General features: G+C 54.7%; 5 protein-coding genes across 5 annotated transcripts; 3 read left to right on the forward strand and 2 right to left on the reverse strand.

Annotated features, from left to right (window-relative positions):
* Positions 1-953: 953 nt before the first annotated feature.
* Positions 954-1,745, forward strand: PG997_003984 (uncharacterized protein; the record flags this gene model as incomplete). The annotated part of the gene is made up of 2 exons (XM_066808299.1): positions 954-1,094; positions 1,161-1,745. 2 exons carry the CDS (start codon positions 954-956, stop codon positions 1,743-1,745), a joined length of 726 nt encoding a protein of 241 aa, XP_066671917.1.
* Positions 1,746-2,154: 409 nt separating this feature from the next.
* Positions 2,155-4,102, reverse strand: PG997_003985 (uncharacterized protein; the record flags this gene model as incomplete). Its single annotated transcript, XM_066808300.1, has 5 exons — positions 2,155-2,770; positions 2,803-3,547; positions 3,609-3,643; positions 3,729-4,005; positions 4,066-4,102. The coding sequence occupies 5 exons, from the start codon at positions 4,100-4,102 to the stop codon at positions 2,155-2,157; spliced, it is 1,710 nt and encodes a 569-aa protein (XP_066671918.1).
* A 1,131-nt stretch (positions 4,103-5,233) lies between these two features.
* PG997_003986 (Isocitrate dehydrogenase subunit 1 precursor) lies at positions 5,234-6,639 on the forward strand (the record flags this gene model as incomplete). Its single annotated transcript, XM_066808301.1, has 3 exons — positions 5,234-5,266; positions 5,455-6,485; positions 6,555-6,639. 3 exons carry the CDS (start codon positions 5,234-5,236, stop codon positions 6,637-6,639), a joined length of 1,149 nt encoding a protein of 382 aa, XP_066671919.1.
* A 2,139-nt stretch (positions 6,640-8,778) lies between these two features.
* Positions 8,779-10,938, forward strand: PG997_003987 (ste ste20 ysk protein kinase; the record flags this gene model as incomplete). The annotated part of the gene is made up of 3 exons (XM_066808302.1): positions 8,779-8,888; positions 8,971-9,287; positions 9,365-10,938. 3 exons carry the CDS (start codon positions 8,779-8,781, stop codon positions 10,936-10,938), a joined length of 2,001 nt encoding a protein of 666 aa, XP_066671920.1.
* Positions 10,939-12,699: 1,761 nt separating this feature from the next.
* PG997_003988 (uncharacterized protein) lies at positions 12,700-14,315 on the reverse strand (the record flags this gene model as incomplete). Its single annotated transcript, XM_066808303.1, has 4 exons — positions 12,700-13,258; positions 13,334-13,741; positions 13,821-13,928; positions 14,125-14,315. The coding sequence occupies 4 exons, from the start codon at positions 14,313-14,315 to the stop codon at positions 12,700-12,702; spliced, it is 1,266 nt and encodes a 421-aa protein (XP_066671921.1).
* Positions 14,316-14,435: the final 120 nt, after the last annotated feature.

A 14,435-nucleotide genomic window follows, 5' to 3' on the forward strand; every position in this document is an offset into this window, starting at 1 on the left:
GGAAAACAGATCATTGAGGAAATCCGCCCAAACACGAGATGATATGATGTTCTAGGCTGCTGTTCAAATCAGCTAGGCCACATCACTCCATGGACTGGTGCACTGGTACATTGGTCCTGCCGTCTTGAGATGTTGGGAGGTACGGGTTTACGTCCAGATGGACCAATATAACACTGAGTACACTTGATTTGATCTGTGTTTTTGAAGTCCAGATTGGATACGGGTTATTAGCAAAGACTCGTAAGTTCTGCCAGAGTAGACAAGCAAAGAACTGCATCTACTTACTCAACTATGTGCCTTTTGTGTGTTGCGATTATGATCTGAATTTAGCTGTGTAGGTAGGTACCTCCTGAATGAATACCTACCTACCTACATAACCTACAAAGGCCCGATGTGGTCCGAGGTAAGGCACATCGTGACTTCCTTCCTCACTTGCTTACACGCACCCCACACCCTGCTTTTGCTGCGATTTAAGCATCAACTGATCAGGCATCAATTGATATATATTGATGTAATACCTCACCTTAGGTAGGTACCAGATGTTAGTCGATACCATTAGGTGCATGTACCTACCTACCCTACAATTGATCCCATTTCAGGTGCCCAAGGCAGCCACCCACGATTTGATAAAAGTTGTTCAATTCCTGGATTGGACCTCTGAAACTTCGGGTTTCCACTGACTAACACTGTTGGACCAAAACCGACTTGGTTCAAGGTATCCCCAAACAACCATACATCAATGTACCAAGGGAGAGACTGTGCCACTGGAACACGAGCAGGTACGTCAATCATTGTGCCGGCGCTGATCGACGTACTGATCCTACCAACGATCAAAAACTCGACGAGACTCGTCCTTGCCTACATACGTAGGTAGGTAGGTACTTTCCTTGCCATCTTGCCCGAGTACCTAGGCCCACCTCTCACGGGTCATTCACAGACCCAGAGCAACGAAGATGTCCTCGCTTCGGGCTGAGATGCTAGATCACTTGCTGGACAAGTTCGAAGACAAGGACAAATCCATCTTGCGCAAGATGATCAAGGTTTCCGTCGACAACGATGACGACGCTGCTCTAGCCCACCGCGTCTTCAAGTCGGTAAGCTTCACCGAGCTGTCATGGTCTTGGTTGCTCCAACCACCCCAGAACACTGACAGCTTACAGGTCGTTGCTTACGTTGACGCTCACTCCACCCTGAGTTGCTTCGAAGCCACAGCCCTCGACAGTATCCAAGAGACGCTTGCGAACTTGGCAGAGACTGCTGATACGGCAGCAGCTACCAATGGCTTCAATGCCCCAGGACCTGTCCGACCCAAAATCCCGAGCTCCCAAGTCGTCAACGAGGCTCAAGAGGAGGCTGCCTACACCTATACTGGTGGAGAGAAGCATTCCCGACCCCGCGTTGAGACCCCCAGATCTACTGCTCAAGCTCTGTCATCCGGGCTGGCTAAGATGCAGCTGGATGGTCAGCCAGCCCCTGTTCACTCTGAGATGCCGAAGTCCTTGCCTGTGAACTACGGAATGAAGATGATGATGAAGAATGGCTGGACACCCGGCCAAGGTTTAGGTGCAAAAGGTGATGGTATTACCGAGCCTGTTCTTTCACCTGAACAACTTGTCCCGGACCGAAAGGACCATAACCTGGGCGTGGGATCTCAGAAGCGAATGACTGTTAGTGATGCTGCTCACGGCAGAAATCCCCAGGTCAGTACGGCTTATCCATTTCCACAAATCCCCAGCCTCTATTGAGGTGCTAAGAGGATCAGAAAGAAGCAGCACGTTGGTACCAGTCTCCAGGTCCTCGGTCAAGCTACCGATGAGAACCAGACGTCGACCACTGGAAAAAGCGACAAGGATGATGGAAAGACCGAGGTTTGGGAATGCCCCTTCGATCGGGATCCGCTCCTGTTCCAAAGCAGACCGAGATATCCGAACTCGTACTGTAATGGCCGGTGAAGGTCCAATGATGCCGGGCAAGTAATTTGGCCCTGCTCTGGGCACTTATAGTCGTCGAAGCACAACATGTAGCAACGAGCTCGGTTCGAGTTGACCAATGTTTGTATACATGGCCGTTGAACCTGTACTGAGCATGAGCGGCAGAAGGAAGCTGTCTAGTCTAGCGAACAAGTAGCAAACACGGAAACTCTCCTAGGTTGCTTCACAGCCTCGCTCTAGGGCCACCACGTGCCTTGACCACTGTTCCTTGGTTGCCCTGATTGGCCTTGTCCCGCAGGATACGCCGTAAGATTTTGCCACTTGCACTCTTGGGGATTTCGTCGATGAACTCAATCTCCTTGACCCACTTGTGCTTGACCTTGCTTCCTTCGACGTACTTGATGAGTTCTTGGCCGACGCTCTCGTTACGGGCTATCCCTTTCTTGAGAACAACATATGCTTTGGGTCGCTCGCCAGACCAATCGTCAGGGATTCCCAGCACTGCGGAGTCCTCAACTTTTACATGCCCCAGGAGAAGGTCCTCTAGCTCGGCAGGCGCCACTCCAATTCCGTTCACCTTGATCATCTCCTTGATACGATCTGTAATGGTAACAAACCCTTCGTTGTCAATCACCCCCTGGTCCCCCGTGTGCAGGAAGCCATCTTCATCAAAAGTCTCTCTGGTAGCCTTGTCGTTATTCAGGTAGCCCATGACTATTTGGGGGCCGCGTGCCCAGATCTCGCCAGGCTCTCCAATACCCGCTTCAGTGCCATCGTCCTTTATCAGCTTGACTTGGGTGGAAGCCACGATGGACCCTCCCGTGTGCGCGTAGTCATAGCTATACTTGTCCGGGGGTGGGCCGTAATGCACGAGCAGGATTCGGTCATGCCGTAGCCTTGCTTGAACCCCGTACCCGGGAACTTCTCTCTCAACTGCTGTATGATCTCCGCGGATAAGGGAGCTGCACCGCTCGAGAACCGCTTCACGCAGCTTAGGTCGTACTTCGCAACGATTGGGTCGCGCACCAGTCGTATCAGGATAGGCGGCACCAGAAGGAGCTCTGGGACCTGGTACTCTACGACGGCGGAGAGCATCGAGTCCATGCCGAAGGCGGGGAGCATGACGACTTCGGCGTTGATAAAGACGGGCAGGATCATGCTGTGTACGATGCCCGTGATGTGAAACAGGGGCAGGACGCCGAGGGCCTTTCTCGGTCGGTCGTCGGGTTTGAGCATCTCAATCTGGAGCGCCTGGGCAATGGCGTTCTGGTGGCTGATCATGACAGCCTTGGGCAGCCCCGTGGTGCCGGACGAGAAGCTGAGGAACGCGCATACCTCCCCGTTCTTCTTGCCTGGCGGAAGCTTGGACGCCAAGGCTTGTTTATGCTCTCCCTGGCTCTTCCCCATCTGGATTAGCTGCTGTATCGTGGTGTACCCTTCGAGCTCGCCCTCGAGCAGGAAGATGTGGGATCTGGGGATCCCAGCCATGCGAGCCGCTTGTTCAGCGACTTTGATCGACGTCGGGTGCGTGGCCAAGTACTTGGAGTTTGCCGTCTTGAGAGCGTAGGCCATTTCTTCCACGTTGTATGCCGGTGATGCACCCGATACGACACCACCTGTGTGGCGTTAGCTTGTCGATCCTCGGCATCGGTCTGGGCAGGGGCAAGGCAAGCTCACCTAGACGGACGGCCGCGAACAAAGTCACAGGATACCTTTGCGACCCTACGGTTAGTTACTGCATCAAAGTTTCAGATCTGTGCTCATGTGGCGGGGACCTCGTGTAGTGGCCAAATTCACGACAGGCTCAGCCGGATGCTCAGATGGCCAGCGAGAGTCTCGTACCAGATCGTATTTCTACTAAAGAGAGAAATAGTGTCGTTGGGTTGGAAGCCATATTGGGATCTCAAAGCAGTGGAGATATGAGTTGCGGCATCCTTGACCCCTTTCCAGGATAGGTGCTCCTTGGTGGCGGCGTCGGTGTAGCCTGCCCAATCCGACCGAGGGAACCTATTCAGGGGAGAGTACGCAGACTGCTCATCGAAAAGCCATTCCCAAATGGTGCAATCCCCGGGAACTTGGATGGGCATTGGTCAGATATACGACGGGCATTTCCCTGGGTGTGGTCTGTACATACAGCTAATGTCGGGGTGTCTGCTTTTGAAGACGGGCATGGCTGCTGGCCTGGGTTCGTTGCTGGTTCCTTTTTGGTGAACAGGCACCGAATTGTGCTCGAGAGCCCGGGTTCAAGACTCAGATGCGAGGCATGCGGTCCTTCTTTATACAACCCGGCAGCCGGTGACCTACCTTGCACTTGGCGCTGGTGAGGGGTGTCGGGGGTGTCGGGGGTGTCTGGGGGGGGGTTTGCGGGGTAATGTCCGCCGATGACATCGACTTTCTGCAGCCCGAGGTTTCCATGAGAGAGGATATCCTCCTTTGGGCCACAATGTGCTGCTGTGTGGGACAACAGTATAGGATGCAATACGTAGGTAGACAACAGCAAGCGATGTGGCGTTGCGACGGGGAACGCAGTGAACTACGAATCCCGTGTTGGTTACTTAAGTTAACCTTAGGTTGCGAGGGCCACACGGCCACACGTCACTCGAGAGAGCAACCGGCTTGGTCATGATAAGTCTACTCGACCTCGACGAGACTATACCAAAGCCGATGTCTTCTTCCCTCTACCTACCTACCTGGCTTTGGTTGCTGTTGGTGGCCAACGGTTCCCATTGGAGGATGGTGGATCAGTTGACCCCCTTCGCCACATGTGGCTTGGCAGAGTGAAAGGGAGAAAAGCAGAAGCAGTCGAGTCCTGACGCCTGACGCCTGACGCCTGCTGGCCTGGCTCTGCGCTGGAGTCTGGACGCCTTTTTTACGTACCCTGTCATACTTAGCGCATTGGCGGCAGACCCATGCAACTGGGAAACCTACTTCCACATTTTCCTACCTTGGGAAGTACTTAGGCTTGGTTGTATCCTGCTTCCTTAGGTACCCTACTAGGTACCTAGGTAGCCTAGAGAAAGTCAGCGACTGCCACCTCCAGGCTGTTGTACCCAGGCCTGGCTCGGAAGTCTTCGGCATAGAGGAGATAACAGGAGCTAGCAGATCTTTTGCGCTATTTGCATGCGAGCTGCAACCAACCCAAGCAGGCATTCCAATTTGTGATATTTCTTCTTCACATGCACTATACACTATTCGCCCGCTGTCTTCAACTCTAGTTTCTACCGTCTGCCCTAGACACCCGCTGTCTTCCCTTCTCACCTCCCGCCTAGACATTGCAATAAGACAATCGCACATCTGCCACAATGCTTTCGCGCAACTCGGCTCGTGCAGCTCAGGTAAATCCAAAACTCTCTCTCTCTCTCTCTCCGCCCTGCCCTGCTCTGCTCTTGACGACAACGACCCATTGAGGCACGCCATTGGGTCGCAAGCTGGCTGCGCTACGCTTCAAAAGGCATTGGGACTTTGCACTTCTTGTCTCGACGCCGACATTTATTGACGTGTGTGCGTGTGTGCTCTACTTTAGCGCCTGGTGCGAGCTGCTGCTCACCAGCAACCCCGTGCCGCCGCCCGATCCTACGCCACCATCCAGTCGGACATCTTCAAGCCCACCAAGTTCGGCAGCAAGTACACAGTCACCCTGATCCCCGGTGACGGTATCGGTACCGAGGTCGCCGAGAGCGTCAAGACCATCTTCAAGGCCGACAATGTCCCCATTGACTGGGAGCAGATCGACGTGTCCGGTGTCGACTCTGGCTCGCCTGGCAGCGCCGAGGCCGCCTTCCGCGAGTCCGTCGCTTCGCTCAAGAGGAACAAGCTGGGCCTGAAGGGTATCCTCCACACCCCCATCAGCCGGTCCGGCCACCAGAGCTTCAACGTCGCCATGCGTCAGGAACTCGACATCTACGCCTCCATCTGCCTCATCAAGAACATCCCCGGCTACGAGACCCGCCACAAGGACATCGACCTCTGCATCATCCGCGAGAACACCGAGGGAGAGTACAGCGGTCTGGAGCACCAGAGTGTGCCTGGCGTTGTCGAGTCGCTCAAGATCATCACCCATGCCAAGTCGGAGCGCATTGCCAAGTTTGCCTTCTCGTTCGCCCTCGCCAACGGCCGCAAGAAGGTCACCTGCATCCACAAGGCCAACATCATGAAGCTGGCCGATGGCCTGTTCCGCAACACCTGCGCCAGTGTCGCCAAGGAGTACCCGACCCTGGAGTACAACGACATGATTGTTGACAACGCCAGCATGCAGTGCGTCTCCAAGCCCCAGCAGTTCGACGTCCTGGTCATGCCCAACTTGTACGGTGGCATTCTGTCCAACATTGGCGCCGCCCTCGTCGGTGGCCCGGGTATCGTTCCCGGCTGCAACATGGGCCGTGACGTCGCCGTCTTCGAGCCTGGCTGCCGTCACGTCGGCCTCGACATCAAGGGAAAGGACCAGGCCAACCCTACCGCTCTCCTGCTGTCCGGCTCCATGCTCCTGCGCCACCTTGGTCTGGACGACCATGCCAACCGCATTTCCAAGGCCGTCTACGACGTTATTGCCGAGGGGTATGTTCACAACCCCCGAGTCCCTTCACAGTTGTCCCGGGTTTGCCAAGTTACTGACCGATTCCACAGCAAGTCGCGAACACGGGATATGGGCGGTGAGGCCACCACTCACGAATTCACTCGCGCCATCCTCAACAAGATGGAGACGCTGTAAAGCCTCCTCCTGTGAATCCCTATACCCACCCAACCTTGATACCACAGCCCCTGTTTTTGTATACGACGCGTTTCATAGACCGGAGTCGAACACTGGGGAGATGCTAGCATGAGTGCATGGAGTCACGGCATCTGATGAATCTTCAACTGTACTGTAGGTAGATTAGGATAATATCCACATTGATCCAAACCAGTTGCTATATCCGCTGTGGTGAATTGGCAAATCCAAGACAAGATGATGCCATACCGACATTTATGATATGGTTATACCTGCTGAGTTGTTCCCTGAAAAAAAGAAGAAAAAAAGAAGAAAAAATCGTAGGCCACGTAGACGAGCGGCCGAGAGTTGTAGCAAGAGAGCCCCCAAAAGATCCCACTGGTGGCATTCTTTTTCACCTTTCTGTTCCTTTTCTTCCTCTTTCTCCTGATACAAAACCGTAGCCGGATACCAACGAGAGCTCACCGGCATGTCGTGAGGGATGGCATGGTCATGTTTGGGCACGAGCAGATGGGTGTGTGCACTTGGCTTGTACTACCTACCTGGCTCCTAAGTTACCTAGACCTACCGACCTCGAGAGCTCGAGGCTACCAAGGTGCACGTGCTGTGCAATATCTACCTCGATGCAGGAGGTACAGGATGTGAATGTAGCCACGCTGAGTGGGTTAACATGAGCTGGGTGATGAGCAGGGAAATGAGAAGACTAGATTCGCTGCAATTGAATATGGCACTACCTACTACTTAACCTGTGACGTATATGTATGCAGCATTGTTTCTCGGGAATGTAGGTATCTGTTTATGTTGGGCGGGCAGCTACTTTACCCTACCTGTGTAAATTTTGCCTATGCAGGTAGGTGGCATGCCATTCATGCCTTGCCGTCCAATAGACTGACTGACTGACTGACTGGTTGACAGGGAACAGAAAGCAAAATACATAACAAAACATGCACACCATTGAAACATGAATCTCCCTGGCGACCCTCCCATTGTTTCGTTGTCAACTAACTATATCCAAGAAAGACAGAAACTATTTGTCCTATAGGTAGGTAGATAGTAGATGGGATGTATATGACTTACATATATACTTCACATGCGTAGAGCCCCCCTCACTCAGTCCAGTCTATGTACCTACCTACCTTACCTGTACCTACATGTACTTTTAGTCAAGTGTCAGTGCCAGTGTCAGTGCCTGCGGATAGTGACAGTGACAGTGACAGTGTCCAGCGACAGTGTCCATCCATCCATTGATTGATCAGTGCAGTGCCAATCCAATCCCACCTGGACCTTGGGAATCCCACTTGCAACTGGAATCCCATTCGTTCACCCCGCGCTAGGTTAGGCTGGGTGAAGCCATCAACGCGAGACGCTCGAATGATTGATTGGACTGGATTGGCTGGACCTGCAACTGCTCGGCTCTGCCATAAACAACAATACAAACCCAGACGGACAAACAGACAGAGAGAGACAGACAGACAGACCGTCGGAGAGACAGACGCACCGCATCGCATGTACGCACGCACGCACGCCGCATGCACGCTTGCTTGCACGTACCGTCGTCGTTCGCATGCACCCATCCCCATCCCCATTCCCATCCAACATCCAACCATCCACCATAATCCGTCATTCACCCGCCCACCGTTCGTTTGTCATTTGTTCGCTCGCTCGCCCGCCCGCCCACTCGTTCCTTCATCCCGGCCATCGTGAACCTGTCCGGGCTTCCTCTTCGTCCCTCCCCCTCTTCTACATTCTTCTTTTTTGTTTTGTTTTGGATCTCGACCTGGGCTACCCAAGGAGTGCAGTGCATTGCTCGCCCAGGGTGAAAGTGGCATGCCACTTCCCGTGAAATAGTCCTCTTTTGCTCGGCTCCGGCGCATTGCGAGACCTTCGTTCACTTGTCTATTGTTATCCTCGACTCCAGGTTCAAGCGGTCAGGCCATCCGCCCCCAACACCTACACACATCGAAGCCGCCGCTTGCTCCCGTCCTCTCCATCGCTTACCGACCACCCGCATATGCTGTGCGCAGAGCCGCCTGCGGCCAAACAGAGCCTGTCCTGTATCTGTGCCTGTGCCTGTGCCTGTGCCATTCTGCACCCTTCACGACTGACGACCACTACCAACGAATTCACGAGTCTACATCGATCATGGCTGACCGCGACTACGACGACAACAGCAACGAGGCTTTGGACCCGGAGCTTCTGTATACCAAGGAGTATTGCATAGGAGGAGGCAGCTTCGGCAAAGTCTACAAAGGGTACGTACATTCACGCCTCTGGCTCTCGGCACAGAGAAGCACCAGCGAACGACCCTGTACTGACTGCAAACCTGTGCGCCAGTGTGGAGAAACGAACCGGCCAGGCAGTCGCCATCAAGGTTATTGACATTGAGAGCGCCGAAGACGAGGTCGAGGATATTATACAGGAGATTGCCATTCTCTCCGAGTTGCAATCTCCATATGTCACAAAGTACTATGGCTCCTACGCCAAGGGCGCCGAGTTATGGATCGTCATGGAGTTCTGCTCCGGCGGCAGCTGCGCAGACCTGATGAAGCCGGGCATGATTGGCGAGGACTACATTGCCATCATTATCCGCGAACTGCTGCTGGGGCTGGAATACCTTCATGCCGACAAGAAGCTGCACCGCGACGTAAAGGGTGAGAGAGCAAGAGAAAGACCCAACAGCAAAACTGGCCCGTCTTGGCTCAAGATGACTGACTTCGTTCCTGTGTAGCCGCAAACGTCCTCCTGGGCCACAATGGCCAGGTCAAACTGGCCGACTTTGGTGTGTCTGGCCAGCTGTCGGCCACCATGACCAAGAAGAACACTTTCGTGGGAACCCCGTTCTGGATGGCCCCCGAAGTCATCAAACAGTCAGGTTACGATCACAAGGCGGACATATGGTCTCTGGGCATCACCGCCCTCGAGTTGGCCAACGGAGAGCCTCCCTACGCCGACATCCACCCCATGAAAGTGCTTTTCCTCATCCCCAAAAACCACCCACCGAGGCTGGAAGGCAACTTCACCAAAGCGTTCAAGGACTTCGTCGAACTTTGCCTCCAACGTGATCCCAAGGAAAGGCCCTCGGCCAGAGACCTGCTGAAGCATACCTTTATCCGACGGGCCAAGAAGACAACGTATTTGACGGAGCTCATCGAACGACACAGCAGATGGAGCGCCACACACAAGTCCGAGGACGAGGAGGCGATGGAGGGCGGCGACGAGGTGCGCGAGAGAGAGCCGGTAAACGAGGACATGTGGGACTTTGGCACCGTACGTCTTGTCGGGGACCGCGGAGGCTTCGTGACGAGGCCAAGCCTCAACCCTATGGACGATTCGGCTCGGAATGCTAGGGCGTCGAGGCCGCTCGAGGGCGATTACGGCGAGAGACCAAGGGGACAGTCGCCTGTTAAGATGCAGGAGTTCAATGGCTCGTCTGTTTCTAGCACCCTCAAGGCGGCCAATTCCCCCTCGACCGGCACGTCACGCCAGGTGTCTCCGCAGCGGAAGCCTGTGCCTGGCTCTATCCCATCGTCCCCGACCAAAGTGCCGCTGCCGTCTTCTCCTCAGAAATACTACGGGGATCCCGACACGCCGCGGCCGCCTAATAAGCACACGTCCACTGTGCCCACCATGAACTCGACTGACTATGACCACGCTCTGCAGGAACAGCTGCGATGGGACATGGGGCATATGAACATTACCTCTCCTCCGTCCCAGCCCCAACTGAACTATCAGCAGCCAGATTTGGCCCTGAGACAGTCCCACACTCAGCTCTACCCACCCGGGCCACCGTCACAGCGGGTTCCCTCCAAAGTCGGGCCTCTAAGCCTTCCCGAGATCCCTCCTTTCCGGGGCCCTGCCTCGCAGTCGTCTTTACACAAACCCGCAATGCAACAGCCGGCGTTCCCAAGCCCGCAGGCGTTCCCGTCCAAAGCCCAGCCCAAACAACTTCCTGCAGCCCCCGAGTCCTTCCCTACGCCGGCGCCACCAAACCCCAACGGTGAGCTGGACGCCTTGAACGATGTCATCTTCCCAGCACTCGAGGAGGCCTTAAAGCGGCGGCAGATTCGCCTGCAGCAGATCTACCGCAACGAGAGAGTGACGCCCCAAAGGCAACGGGCCGAAGCGGCACACGACAAAATTAGGAAGCACGTGTACAAGCTCGCCAATGTCTGCAAGGAGATTGACCGGCTGGACAAGAGCGAGCCAGTTGGGATGGGCAAAGAAGTTGGCACCTTCCTAGAAGGGCTCCTCGAGGAGATTCTGGTTCGGGTCGAGCCCCTGGACGAAGAAGAGCTGGCTTGACAATAAGCGGCGCCGGCAAGCATCTGAGTAGGGGAAAAGGCGACGAACCCCTAAAGAAAAGCACGGTGTACGCAGGTTCTTTTTGTTTGATGTAACAAGGAAAACGGAGTAAAAGTGAAAGGTGTTTGTTGGGAAGGGGGTGGCTGCATGATATGATTCGAGTCGGCTGCCCGGTGTCGATTCGCAGGCTGACGACGTCCAGTAGACGTAATGTATGGAGTGTACTATACCCCCAGATTTTCATCAGTAGGCATTGGCGTGGGGACTGGTGTACAGAAGACGCGTTATCCCCGGCCAAATCTGATTTCTTGCCGAATTCGCATCTTGACTTGGTCCTGTCTTCTCTTTTCGCCCCCACGCTTTGCTTTGCAAAGGCAAATAAGCAATAAGCAACCTGTAGGCCAATCGCCCTAGACTCCTGACCTCACCCTTAAAAAGCCAGTGTGATTGGCTAGTGGTGAGCGGTCATTAAAAGGCTGCAGGGAGTGAGTTTGCTGCTATCATAACAGGTGGCATAATGTGTGAAGAGGATAGCATGCCTACGTGCTTGGTAGAGAAGGATGGCACATAAACGTGTCGTCCCTAGGAGTTTTGGTTGTGTTCAGAGATGCGTATTTCATTTCTCGTTTTGCCCGTCTATATAAAGCGATGACAGTAGGATTTCGTCATATCCTTTACGAGGCTCGAATTTCCATCGACTTATACTATCATTTTTGAACTCCACTGGCACCAACCGACGCCCCAAGCCCCAAGCTCCCAAGCCCCCAAGCTCCCAACGCAAAATAGGTGGTGGACTTTTCAATGACGGCAGCCTTACCTACTGGCAGTACCATAGTCACCTCCCCACCCCCAAAGGCAAAGCCTGAATACGCCTCGGTTGGTTTACCCAGCTCTGTGGTTGGTAATACGGATAAGGAAAGAGACGGGGGTTTGGAGTTTCCAAACCAGGTGTGAGAATATCCCAGGAAGCCCGACTTCGAGCGCACAAATCATATGTCGCCGGTGGTCCGGCCATGCAAAAGGCCAGCTCCGCCGTTCGGATACATCATGGAAAGGACTCGAGCAATATCCAAGTCGCCAACAGCCGTCTGTGCGCAAAATCAAGACGGGTCACAAATAGAAGGCAAGTAAGACAGAAGATGAAAAAGCATCTATTTTAATGCAACGCGAAACTCAAATGCTCAGAAACCACGCAACCCCGAAACAAAGGTCATCCCTCGTGAAGGAAAGCGCCAAGTCATCGCGTAAAGACGTTATGAGACGGGTCATTGGTCTCGTCATCTGAATATCGAATGTCGGAAATCTGCAAGTAGATCGCGCCCCGCCACCTGCGTGCCACCAGCCTTACTGGCCAAAGGGTGCAGTAGTAGCCAACGGCACAGGCTCGTCGCGCTGACCGGGGATCAAGTTGCCACGTCACATGGCCGGCTTGAGCTGTATGTCCCAGTCCACCGACGACGTAATGGCAGGAGCGGGATTCGGTCGGAAAAAGGTTGTAAGGAAATGGGTGGAGGCAAAGGAATATGCGTCGGAACGGGCATCGCCCAGACGACGGTCAAGGAGTGAAGACGTTGTATGCGAAGGAAAGTGTAACCAGCCGAAACCAGAGTGCAGGACCCGAAGATGTACGCGCAGTAGAGCGACCAAAACGCCGGAACGCAGGACGCCTCAATGCTAAAATCGTATCAAGGCGTTTACTATATATCGAGGTTAGCTATCGACTCCGCTTGCCAGGAAACGGCAAAACACGAACCTGAGGACCTAAGCCACCAGGAGGAGGGCCTTGTCCATTGCCGCCGAAGCCAGGACCGCCGAAAGGACCTCCAGGACCAGGGGGGCCGGGGGGCCAGGAGGCCAGTAGTGGGGAGGAGGGGGTGCAGGGCGATACGGAGTACCTACGCCTGAGTTGTTCTGAGAACGGCCCCACGACAAACGAACACGAGAGTTCCCGATAGGGTAGCCCTGCATTTGGTTAATGGCCATTTCGGCAGCATGGCGATGAACAAATTGGACGAAGCCGCATCCCTTTCCGGGGGGGATCTTGACGTAGGTGATTTCACCGAAGCCCTGGAAGAAAGAACGCAGTTCGTCCTCGGTGACATAGCCAGACAGGCCGCCAACGAAGACGGTAGTGTTGTTGGGGTCGGTAAATTGATTCATGGCCATGGGGTTGAATCCACCGCCGCCCTGCTGGAAACCGTAGTTGGGCTGCTGCTGAGCCATCCACTGGTTGTTCATTCCGCCCGAGGGCTGCATGCCACCCTGAGGAGGCATCATGGCCGGGTTGCCAAAGTTCTGGAACTGACCACCTTGGTGGCTTCTTGAATCGCGTCAGTCATGCCTTCTGGAATGTAGATGCCAAAAAATTCGGAAGAAGTGGGAGAAGTTGGCTTACCTGTTCTTGGGGGTGGCAGGCGAAACGCGCATGGGTCTGTTGCCGCAGTAGACACCCTGCATCTCGACCAGGGCGCGCTGTTGGTCCTGCTCGTCAGAGAAGCGGACGAATCCGTAGCCGCGGGATTGGCCGGTTTGCTGGTCCGTCATGATCTTTGCGCTCTTGCACGAGGGGAAACGGGCTTGGAACAAAGCAACCAAGACAAACTCGTTGACTTCGTGGCCGAGGTCACCGACGAAGATGGAGAACTCGGGGCTTCGGGTATCGCGACGGTCGACCAAGCCACCACCCGAGGCCCAGTTGAGACGGAAGACGCGATCGGTGTTGGGAACGGGAGTGCCGTTGAGCGCCAGTGCCTTCTGCGCAGCTTCGGGGTTGGAGAACTCGACGAAGCAGTATCCGGCGTTGCTGGAGCGTGTTAATACAAGCAGGGCGACAAAGCAGGAAAGTGCAGGGCCGGGCCGGCAGGTGAAGGACAGTGGCTTACCCTGAATGACGGTCACGGATGATCTTCACCTGGACATTCTCGTTCATAGCAGAAGAATAGATCGAGCGAATGAAACTTTCATCCATCCAACCAGCAAGTTCGCCCATCCTGTGCGCACAACGTCAGTCAGCTGCGGTATTGTTGTTGCCAGAACTTGGGTTTGGGAAGGCACAGTGGGCCCCGGGTGGGTCCGGCTGCGTTGCGGCTGCCGAATGGAGCGCAATACGCAATACGCAAAACCCGGAGGGGCAACACCAGAACCGGAAGGTGCTGCTGCCGTAACAATGGCGGGGACTGGACTTACCAGAGGGTTTGACGAGCAGCATCAGCCGAGGGGAAGCCAGTAGAGCCGTCACCGCCGGATTGCCCGTTGGGAGGAGCAATCGGGAGACCGGACGGAGGTAGGCCGGGACCACCGCCCTGGGAACCGCCCTCGCCTTGAGAGCCGGACCCGTTGGAAGGAGCCTTGCCGTTGTAGGGATTGAAGTTATCCATCTTGACCTGTAGGGAGCGTCTTGGGTTAGAACTGGAAGCCGGTCCGGTGTCTTGTGACAAGTGCGTATTGCCAGAAACAGAGCTGGTGCGGAAACGACTGGGAAGATGTTGTGCAGCGAA

This window comes from Apiospora hydei (genome assembly GCF_038363865.1).
Source record: "Apiospora hydei strain CBS 114990 chromosome Unknown utg000004l_segment0_segment0, whole genome shotgun sequence".
NCBI classification, from domain to species: domain Eukaryota; kingdom Fungi; phylum Ascomycota; class Sordariomycetes; order Amphisphaeriales; family Apiosporaceae; genus Apiospora; species Apiospora hydei.